At 32.2% G+C, this 11,901-nt stretch overlaps 2 protein-coding genes across 2 annotated transcripts; one reads left to right on the forward strand and one right to left on the reverse strand.

Annotated features, from left to right (window-relative positions):
• Nucleotides 1–3,869: 3,869 nt before the first annotated feature.
• LOC129218768 (uncharacterized) lies at nt 3,870–4,792 on the forward strand. The gene is made up of 2 exons (XM_054853092.1): nt 3,870–4,125; nt 4,584–4,792. The coding sequence occupies exons 1-2, from the start codon at nt 3,903–3,905 to the stop codon at nt 4,790–4,792; spliced, it is 432 nt and encodes a 143-aa protein (XP_054709067.1). The 5' UTR covers nt 3,870–3,902.
• A 1,991-nt stretch (nt 4,793–6,783) lies between these two features.
• On the reverse strand, nt 6,784–11,901 carry LOC129218769 (putative nuclease HARBI1). Its single transcript, XM_054853093.1, has 4 exons — nt 11,692–11,901; nt 10,234–10,362; nt 9,055–9,196; nt 6,784–7,408 (listed from the first exon to the last, which is right to left on the reverse strand). The coding sequence occupies exons 1-4, from the start codon at nt 11,899–11,901 to the stop codon at nt 7,032–7,034; spliced, it is 858 nt and encodes a 285-aa protein (XP_054709068.1). The 3' UTR covers nt 6,784–7,031.

The raw sequence follows: 11,901 nt of genomic DNA on the forward strand, positions 1-11,901 counted from the left end.
ACTGTATTCAAAAACGCACACAATACGGGGGAGGGGGGGAGGATCTACAGTAAGGGTGCCATTTCTCTCTCCGAAGGTTCATTTTTTTCACCCCGGCTGCCTACTTTTTGAAAGGTGCCTGTTTTTCACCCTAGTTAGAGGTGAAATTTCGGCTCCGTATTGGGTGCCGCTGGTGAACAAGCGTTTCACCCCTGAAAGGTGCCGAATGCAACCTGTAGTTTTAACAGTGTAGTGTTAGAGATTTGAAATGTCAAATTTAGTACTGACCGATTTTCCCATTCTAAAACAGTGGAAACCTAGAGTATCATGTGAGCATACTGTATTAGAACAAAAAATTCTTACATTTTATGATACAGTTGCAGCTCGATTTCACAGTACAGCCCCCACCTTGTTAATTCCAACAAACTTAAAATGAATCCTGCCTACACAAAACTACATTTGTGATTCCCATTCTATTTATAAAAAGCTGATACTATTTGTTGTTTTTTGATTAAGGCAAACTAATTCTAAAGGTCTTGTTTAACAAGGTTCAACTAGAAAAATCTTATCTTATTTCCTCCATTAATGTCATGTAGAGGACCGTATACACTCTATAACAAAAGTAGCATTTGCATATCTGGTCAAAACACTCATTCATACAAAATTTCAAAGCAATCGGATGATTGCTTCTTGGTTTGTCTTTTTTTTTTGTTATAGAGTGTATTCAGCTGTACTGCAGGTAGCTAGCTGAATTGTTTGTTTATTGTATGATAGGTTGCATTTAAATATAGCATAATTGTTTTTACTGCCATGCTTACTTTTGCACAACTATCTCTTATTTATTGTTTTAATGTCTTGTTTGACCTTTTAGATTATATCTGATCATGTGTGCAAAATATCTGGAACTATATAACTCAATCATTAATGAATTTTTAAGAAAAAAAGTCGATATTTTATAAAGCTATTTTTCCTGGACATTATCATATTTTTTGTATAACACATACTGGTTTCCTTGAAATAACAGTGCAATTTTTACAATGCTGCATTTTAAACCATTAAAGATTGCTTACTTAAATATCCAAATTGCTTAGTCCAGCAAATTAATACAGTAATTATGTGATGGATATAACTTTCATTTTGGATATGCTAATTTTTCTTCTGACATTTTTTTTATTCTAGTCTTGGACGGATTGGAAATCCAATGTGAGGCACAAGGCCGCAGGAATTAATAAAAAGAAGCAAAAAACTGGTGGGGGGCCTCCACCCAATGAAAAATTATCTTCATTAGAAGAGAGACTGCTATGCTTGGTTGGATGGGGGTCGTCTGCCCTTGGAGAGACTACTATTCCGGAAGCAGGATTGATGCATGTGGTAAGTTCAAAATTAACATTTACGTTACTTTAATATTTTTTATTCAATGTTTATAACATGAGATCTATGAGGAAAAAAAAATTCCCTATCAGTTTTTAATACAGTCGGATCCCATTTAACAAAGTTTGAAGTATCGGAAAGCTCATTTAGACGACTAGCTGCATTGCCCAGCTTTGGACAATCCATCTCAAAAATAAAAGTTGCGTCAATGGATGATGTTCAGCAATGAGGCAAAAAATAAATAAAAAAATAAAAATTCTTATGAATGTGTAGAAAAGAACAATTTTCTTGCTGAAAATTTAAATCTAACCATCTTTGGACTGTTTAAAATCTTTTTTTAAATATTAGTAAAGATGTTAACAGGGGGTTCGTACGGGTCATGGAAAGTCATGGAAAAAAAATGAGCGAATTTCAGACCTGGAAAAGTCATGGAAAATTGAAATTTCCATTGAAAGTCATGAAAATTTATTTCAGGTCATGGAAAAATGTCTTGGACAGAGATAAAGTAACAGTAACTAAAAGAGCATTAGAAATCTTGAGTGATTTAACAGTATAGCACATAAAAGCTATTAAAAGTGGCAAATTGAAAGATCCCCAAAATCAAATCTGAATTTTGAAATCTCATTGTATCCATTTCTGTCGCAGCCGCTTGCCTTTTTTGCGATGTGATTTTACTATTTGGACATCTCTTATTTTGAATTCCTGTTATTTTCAACACTTCTGATGTTTCATATTCTGTAGTAGCGAACTTGCATGTTTTTGGTTTTGCCACGCCCACTCAAAAAAAAAAAAAAAAACAATTCAATTGCATTCAAGTTCGATTCCATCACTCGTAACAACTTTATTTTTAAATATATCACAGTTTATAATAATTTGTTGAAAGTTTTAGATCTTTAGTCAGGCAATAGAATACAGAAAAAGGGGAATTCTAATACTCTAAAACAGCAGTGCCCAACATACGGCCCGCAAAACTAATCCATGCGACCCTCTGCTACGTTCAATGTCAGAAATCACACATGTTCTGGAATTTCTGAATCTATTAATTTATATGCATTTGAAAATGTGAAAATAAGTAAACAAAACAAGTGTTTTTGAATCAGAAGATTGATTCATTACTGTATGGTATTTTCAAAAAAAAAAAAAAATGTCTGGTTTAGAAACATAAAGAACTAAACATTGTGGTTTTATTTTAAACCAAAATACTGTCAAGTTACGTGAATGATTAAATACACTGTTGACACTAAAAGGCAACTTTTGAAGCAAATTTATTGAAACTTAGTGATGACTCATTCAACCTTTGTCCCATTCATTATCATTCTGCCTGTTTATAAAAAAAAATTAGACATTTAAGCATCATAATTTTTGTTTCACTGCATTTTTACCTTACTTAAATTTAAATGATAAAAAAATAAACTTTTTTTATTTGTCTTCAAGTGTACACTTATATTTTTTACATTACGAGTAAATGCTTCAATGAGGCTGTGGCAATTATGTAGACATTTTGCTAAAGCTCATTTCCAAAAATTAGCAAATTTGAGATTAAATAATGCTATTCTCTTCGTAAACAAGGTCATGAAAATTTTTATTGAAGTCATGAAAAAGTCTTGGAATTTTTTCATTCAAATAGAGTATGAACCCTGTGTTAACATTTTATAGTATCAATTACTTAAATTTCATTACAGTAAAATTATTTTGCTGATCTCGACTTCATTAAAAAAGGTTTTGACTGAATTAGAATTGTTATTACTGCTGCATGTGCAACAGCAGAGTTGGAAGGCATCAGGCCTGGAACTGCATACCCGTGTGGGGGGGGGGAGGGAACATCTTTAAAAAGGTCTAATGAACTAGAAATTAAAGAAAAAAAAAAGCACTAAGACAGATTTAAGTTGTCAAGAGACACTACTCGCCATTGAGGGTTTATTTTCCATATTTGGTTTTATGTATAGTTGAGTAAGAAATCTTTGCTTGGGCTGCAAAATTCAAAACCATAGGCAATCTTTTTATATTCTCAAAATAAGTGTACTTTATATTTAGTACAAAATTACGAGTACGTATAGAAAAAATATAATGCAGGGCCCCGCTGTTCTGCACATTGGTAACTTAACATTTCTGCTGTTTTATGTGTACATTGCACCAAGGACGCAACCAGAATTAGTTGTGTAACGATTTTGTTGTGGTTTTTATATATTATATACCCTTAGCCGTTTTTGTCTTCAACTGGACAAACAGCTTGAATAATGAACCTGCCTGGTTGCTCCAATATATATGTATATATAGATATTATTTAATGTATTCTGCTAGTCCAAGAAAAAATATTAGATTTGTAATAAATACTTTTTCTTGACAAACTTTATATAAAAATACAGAAGCTCAATGCACATAACTGTACAATCTGTTGGTAAAGCATTTATTGGTAATTTTAAACAGCTTTTTTTTTCATGCATTTTTTTAAGGAGCAGTTGAAAGAAAAAATTTTAGTTTAAAACAAACACTTTTTGTCCTAGAAGCAGCCTTCCAAGACAGCACTCCTTCTGCCGAGTGTTAAGGAGAATATGAAAGATTTGCAGTCAACTCCTTCATGCTCGAAATCTAGTGATCACGGTTATGTGAGGCGATTAGAACTGGAGGATGATTGGATAGAACTAACACAGCAGCCTTATGACGTGCCTGAAGCAGAAATGGAAGAGACAGTAGTGCAGACGACAAGTTTAGAATCTGATGATTCATTGCTTGAAGATACTCCTTCCGGAAGGCTTTTGAATACGTCTCTAACAGGTGCATATTCAATGTGTTTCGATTTCTTTAAATTCAGCTATGCTAGTATATTTGTGCAACTTGAAATTCTACTAACCTTGTAGTCACAATGATTGTGGTGGAACTCTTTCAGGTATTATGAATATAAGTTTCTGGGTTGTTAAACCTCTGACTTATGGCATTTTGCTTGCATCTAAGCGATCAAATAAAAAAAATTACGTACAATGCAAAAAACAGCAATTGTTAACTTTTACTTATAAGTTGTTGTGTATAGAGGTTAACCTAACTCGAAATTCAGTTGCCCTGTGAGTGGAACAAAAATACTTGCTCAGTTGCAGCATTATCACTAACCTGTAGTAGATACTAATGCTTTCAGGACAATTCAGTTCATATGCAAGTTATATATTCCATGTTCCTTATTTTTAAATGCGTATTTTGTGTTATGACTTCGCAATTGATGCTTTGCTTTTCATTTCTAGAAAGACGCCAAAATCAAGGCCAGAAAAGGGAAAGGGCCCCAACCGTTGCACAAAGGTCGGAAGCAGCAAAAAAAATGGCGCAACAGTTCACAAATTCAGAAGAAGAGAAAATCGGTGTTTTGCGAGACATTTCCAATGCATTGTGGTTATTAGCAGAAGAAAGTGCAAAGCAAACAACATTGTTAAATCTCCTCTTAGAAAAAAAATGATAAATAAAGGAGTATGAGTAACTTATCTTGTCACAAAACATTTTATTAAGATCACATTGAAAAAAGTTGATTTACATAACAGAATTCATTACTTAAACTAGCATAAACAAATCATGACAGAAGAAAAAAAGTTTCATCATTTTGTTATGATGAAATTTAGGGCGCAAAAGTCAATCTTTTATAACATATGAAAGATAATTAGTTTAATACCTTTGTTGGAAATTCTCTTTGTTGGAATTCAGTCAAAAAGAATGAAATATGCTTAAATTTCTGTTTCAGAGAACACATTGTCATTCTGGCTTAATCCTCTTTTTTGTAGTGTACAATAATAGAAAATTACGAGAAGGGGCGAGAGAGGAAGTTTGAGTTCAGATATCACTAATTTTTTTAATTGTTTTTCTGTAACATTTTTCAGACTGTAACACAATATAGAACCAAAACGTAAGAAAATGCATTGAATAAATTACAATGAAGCACCATATATACGTTTCTGAAGTGATCGTATGGAAAAAGGGTACAAATAAAAAAAATCTTATAATAGAAGTACGTTAATATGTATTAAACTCTGCAGAAACCAAATTAAAAAATGCATAATTGGTAAAAACTTATTAACGGTGCTTCACTGTATATTAATGTTGACGGATATCAATTAAAATAGCTAAAGACATTTAATATTGAAATAAATCAAGAAAACTAATACAATTATAGGTCTCTTGATCCAAGAATATGATATTTCAATGCATTTAATTTTCAGAGCAACATTTATAAGACCAAAAATATCAAAAGCAGTAATTTCTAGCAAAACACTGATTTAAAAACTAAGGGGAAAGGGTAAAATGAAACAAGTTAGAACAGATATTTCAAATTACATGGATAAAATAGAAAATTGGTTCTCAAATTAAAAAATGAATAAAAATACAGTGAAACTTTGATAAGTCGAAGTTCCAGGAAATGCAAAAAGAAATAGAGTTGTCGAAAATTTATCCAACTGAATACGAAAACAAAACTAGAATAATATTAAGTACCACCACTGACACTCATTACATTTATAATATGAGCAAAATAGTGATGGAATAATGTATCAAAGATAATACTACACTGTCACCTCAGAGAAACAGTAGGATATCTTAGTGTTATTCCTGGGATTAGCTGTCTTACTGTTGTTCTGAGGCACAACATACTTGACATAATTAATGTATGATATGAATTCAAGAGTTTGAATAGGTTGGAAAACTAATTTATAGCTTCATGTCAGATATTACAATTTTTACTTACCAGAAAAAAAAACATACTTAAAAAAAAAAAAAATCTGTTATCAAACATATCTTTAAGCAGAAATTTGTTCTTTCGTTAAATGGTCCTTGGAACACTTTTAAAGCATCAGAAAGGGAGCACCGCCTATTGAATCTTTCTTTCGATTTTTTTAAATTGTTGAAAACTTAGAGTTACATCCAACTTCAATGAAATTTTCCTCTTCTTTGTTACTGTTCCAATAAATTCAACTTTTTCTTGATAGCTTAAAATTTTAAATATTTTCTTAGTCTATTGTAAAGTTTAGTCCCAAACATTCAGGCACAACAAACATTAACTTTCTATAACAACGAAAGAAAAAACCAGTCTTGGAAAAACTAGCAGCATTGTAGAATACTGCAAAATTCCAACAAATAGTACAGAACTCTCCCTCCCTCGTTTCCATTAAAAGTGAAATTATCCAAAATATACTCACCCATCCCTATCACTTATTAAGTCCCATTTCTGGGCTGTCCTTAATCAAAGCCTTGGTTTCCGCATAGCAGGTTTATCTTTTCTATGGAAAGAAATGAAGTAAACAATTTAAGGCAAAAAGAAAAAAAAACTTGCCAATTTATGTGCTAATAATCGGCTTCAGAGATTTATTTGATCCATTTTGTCTACATCCCTTTCGATGCAATGCCAGATGCCGATTTCTTTTTTTTTTTTTTTGTCATACTTTTTGGGGGATAAGAAAAAAAGTTTTTGACTAATAGAGTTACATTAACAAGGAAATTTTGATGACAGTCAATGAAATAAAATTCGACTTATTGAATATTTCGACTTATCAAATTCATCTTATCGAAAATATATAACATTAGTACTCCCTACAAGTAGGCGGGAATTCACTTCGACTTATCAAAGATTTTGGCTCATTGAAGTTCGACTTACCGAAGTTTCACTGTAATATGATCAAGAAAAGAGGGAGGACATGGTTCATCATCAAAATTTACCTTAAGTTGCTAGCAATGCGGTCTCTAATTCTTTTTGCAACCTGTAAAACATTATTTGGGGCAATGAAAGTAGGGGGCGTCGTATCAGGTTGTACACTATTGTCTACATCAGACTCTTCCCATTCAACATTATGGAGCATGCACATGTTATGAAGAACACAGCATGCCAAAATGATCTGGGAAGCAATGTATGGCTGATAATGTAGTGTTCTATGGTTAAATAGGCATCTAAAACGAGCTTTTAGGACACCATTACACCTTTCAACACAAGATCTAGCCGAGGCAAGCTTGCGGTTGAATCTTGTTTGTCTGGCAGTTTCTTCTTTTGGATATGGTGTCATGAGCCATGGTTCGAGTGGATAACCACTATCACCTGAAAAGATACAATAAAAAAGAAATGATGCTGTGCAGGATATTGTCAGTACAGTGCTTCATTTCAATAACAAAAAAGAAACATTTTTCACATTTCTACGAAAGCTTGTATGCATTGAAATAAAACTTGATAACCATCTTTCAAGATCAGTATCTGCTCTTATGTTAGTGTCAATTGTTTAACTCCCCTTTAAGAGACTACAACATAATTTTTAAATAAACAAATATGGCAGTAAATGTCTTCATAACCAACAGATTGAACATATGCTACCCAAATTTTCCAAGAGTTAAAAACACCTGTTTTCTCCTCCCATAAAATAATTGGGATTCATAAACAAAAAATTATGAAGAAGCGTAGAAGACCATTTATATAAAAACTGTAGCATTATGTAGTTCTTTACTTTCATAAGAAAGTATGAGAAGATTATTTAAATTATGTTTTTTTTTAGTTTAAGAGTTTTCACTTACAAGTTTTGAGATTAATATTTTTGTAAAAAGTGTAGCTGGTATTCAAACTATATTTTAGAATACATATTCTACTCCCCCAACATATTTTTGATTCTATTTAGAAAATCATTTCAAATTCTTAAAAGAAACATTATAATTGGAATGACCCCATGGAATTCCTTATACAGTGAAACCTCTTCGAGCAGCCACCCCTGGTCAATTTTTTGCAGCACAAATTTTTTAGCCCATAGGCTTAACATTAAAAACACCCCTGGGAACGGTCCCTAACCCTTCTGAATAACCGCTGAACAGGTACGTCCATTCCATACTTGTCAGGAAAATCTAACTTCTTTTTTATAATCCAAAGCCTTTCAGTTCAAGGAGGAGAAGTCTTACTGGCTCTTAACGAAGTCCGAGAATTTTGGAGAAAAAATGTCATTTACGCTTATTTTAGTAGTTGCTCAGTGTGTGTGTCTGTGTTGCAAACAACTGTCGAAGATCATTTCTATGAATTTCGGACAATGTATCTAACTACTGAGCAATATGAGAACGGAAAATTGGTAAGATAATTAATAGAATATGATTTCAAATTTTTTATCGCATGAAACAGCAATGGAGTGCTGTGATAATAATTGCAAAGCCAACTTATAAGAGAAACGTCTTCCAGTTAATAAGTCAGCGAAAATAAGCGTTTTTTAATCAAATCAATATTAATAGGAAATTGTTTTAAATTAACCAATTAGTTTGCTGTGTGCATTATTAACGTTTTTATAACAAATATGCTTATACGTTTTGTAGTTGGCAACAAGCTCAACTTTGAACTGAAGTGATTTTTGGGATAATAAATAAAGTCATTGGAAATTCGGATAAAATTACAAATAAATTGGTTAGATATTTACAGTTAGAACTGAAAAGCAAATTTGAAAACAATTGTTACAGAAAAGAGTAAATATTTGAGTCACAAATTGTACTTTTCTTTGAAATAAGTAACCAACAATTAAATAAAATACCCTGTGTCGGAACACTGATAACATATTTTACATAATTTATGTATAATAGAAATTATATTGCCACTGTAACGAAAACCCTTTAAAGCGGTCACCTCTTCTGAAGGGCTGAAATTTTACAGAATGGAGGAGTGGCGGCTCAGAGAGGTTTCACTGTATACCTTGAAGTAGTATGTCACAAAAATTATTTTACCTATTAACCACAGGTTGCCATCACGCCTGAACTTTTGCTCTAAATGTGGACGAATTGAGCTGCCCCTCCAAATGAATGAGTCGTGGACACTTCCAGGAAATCCAGCTCTTGCAGCCAAGATTAACATGGAGGAATCAACAATCTGAAATAAAATTTGAATCATGATAAACTATGCGAGAAAAACTAAGCAGTAATTAATAACTTCAATAGAACTACACACTTTATCAAAAACAAAAAAGCAAAAGAAAACAAAACATTGGTAACCGTTGTTCTCTCTGTTAGTTATTGACACATCCATCCCTCAGATCCAAATAGGGGGCAGAGTGCTTTTAAATAAAAAGGTTCTTAAAGACAACTTTTAGCGGAAATTTGGTAGTAAATGAGGTTTTTTTTTTACTTTTTTTGTATACCATATACACACACAAAACACAAGTATTTTCCCCCTTTTTTTAGTAGTAAAAAACAATTATACTATACTACACTAAGTATACTATACTAAGAATGCGTCTAATAACTTTTAGAAACGGAAACCTCGATCAAATGACATTTTGAAAATTTTTAAATTTTACACATGACTAGAAAGAATTTAAAAGCATTAGCCTAGCCAATATTTGGTTATTTATTAGCTAAACCATTAGTTGACTTTTTGAAATTAAATCTTTTTTTCAAATTGCTTTTTATGCAATTTTAAATCGCCGACTCACAATATTGATCACACTTGAGGGCAAAAAGTAATATCCTGAAACTAATTTAAAAAATGTTTTACTTTTTCCTTATTTGTTTCGCATTCCCATCATTACTACAAGCTTTACGCTGGCCATTCAAAACAGATTCCTACCCTTTTCCCCATCCTGTATATCTCTATATTTAAAGTTCTAATTTTTTGGTTTCATCAATTAGCTAAAAATGAAAGTAACATTTCAAATGACTTAATAAATATAATCATCAAGTGTAATTATTTTTAGGTGTAATCATATTTAGCGATGAGTTTAAAACGCACCAGAGATAGTCTGCAAACCAGTAGATATTCATGTTGACTGATCACAAGGACCAGTTAGTATTTTTTATGGATTTATAACTCTGAATGTAAATGCCATAAAATTAGGAAGCAAATTGTAATGCAGAATCAAACAATTAACAATTACGTGATTCCAAATGAAATATATCTAAGTTTCTTACCAGCTGCACATTGATGGAAAAAAAAACCCTTCCGATTAAAATAGGCAGAGCTATTCTGGTGCCTCTTGTTTGGAGCAATAGTGGCAATATGGGTGCAATCAATTGCCCCAACAACTCCAGGAAAACCAGCTGCATTGTAAAATCCTGCTTTGATTTCACTAATTTCTTCTTCAGAATCAGGGAAGCAAATCATTTTGGGCAGCAGATATTTAATGAGATGCTTCGACACAACTCTTATGCTCCGTGAGACAGTGGGTTTGCTTACAGCCAAGAATAAATCCATTCCAACAGCCCTCTGATAGCTGCCCTCCGCAAAAAATCTTACTGCTATCAGAATCTGTAATAAAAACATGCTATGAATGTATCATATATATATATAAATACAAATTGAAATCAAAGTATTTATATGATTTGTTAGTAGCAGAAGGAGCTTCCGTATCAAATGCGACAAACAGAATAAACACACATTAATGACACATTGAAGAATAATTCAAGGGAAAAAATATTTCAATTCTAACTTTGCGACCAGTGATGTGGATCGGTTAAATACCCAGTGGGTAGGTAAATATTTGATCTAAGTCTGGATAAATAACCAAAAACCGGATAATTTGGGCAAAAAAAAAAAAAAAAGTAAAATGTGAATAAATGATGAATTTATATATAAATACGAAATAAAATGTGCAAAATTCATAGATATATGTAGTTTTTAACACTTTTCTATTGAAGGCTTTAATGAAATTATTGAAAAATGAAATGTGCTAATATGGTGGAGAAGAGAAGTTTATGAGGAACAAGTGTTGAAGTCAACAATTATACTAAACTAAAAAAGGGTAGACATTTAAGTCAAGTATAGCATGAGGACGCATGATGTCGTATAACATTTGTGTTTCTTGATTTATTATTTTTGTCTATAAAATTAAATATTTATAAAGAGGGTTTAAACATTTAACTTTTCTTTACATTCAATTACATACTTACTATGAACATATTGCATTATCATTGTACAAAACTGTGGGTATTTCGTGTCAGGAGTTCACCGGAAAATAAATACCCAGTTAAACGTGTCAAAGAACCAGTCTAAAATTAAATACCCATTTAAATACCTATTTCAGGTATTCACCAGCAAAAATAATTACCTGGGTATTTTATACCACGGTTTACGACACATCTAATATACTTAGAACCAGTGCAGTAGTAGGTGGGGGAAACAAAGAATATTTGGTTGGAATCTTACTGCATGGTCAATCAAATTACTAAACATAACTTCTCTGCATCTTTACAATGACAACGCATGATAGATATGTTACACAGTTCTGCGATGGTGTGACTAAACCAGTAAATAAGCCTCAAATTGAAACGTCACACAATATGCACATTTGTAACAAGGAACTCCATTTTAAAGTAATCAATATTTGCTCAATAACACTGAAAACAAAAACTGTTGTAAATACTACTTACTCGAATGTAATCGGGGATATCCGACGGCGGGAGTCTCAATTCCAACATCAATTGATGTAAGATTGATTTGGATATCCTGAACTGCTTCTTGAATATATCATCTTCTAATTTCATCGGGTCAGTTCTATCCCGAATGACCCGCCTCTGAATTGGAGCTTCTATTTCTGCAATTAAACTAATTATAAAGTCTCTGTAACTCATTGCCGCCAT

This window comes from Uloborus diversus, chromosome 3, assembly GCF_026930045.1.
Source record: "Uloborus diversus isolate 005 chromosome 3, Udiv.v.3.1, whole genome shotgun sequence".
NCBI lineage: Eukaryota > Metazoa > Arthropoda > Arachnida > Araneae > Uloboridae > Uloborus > Uloborus diversus.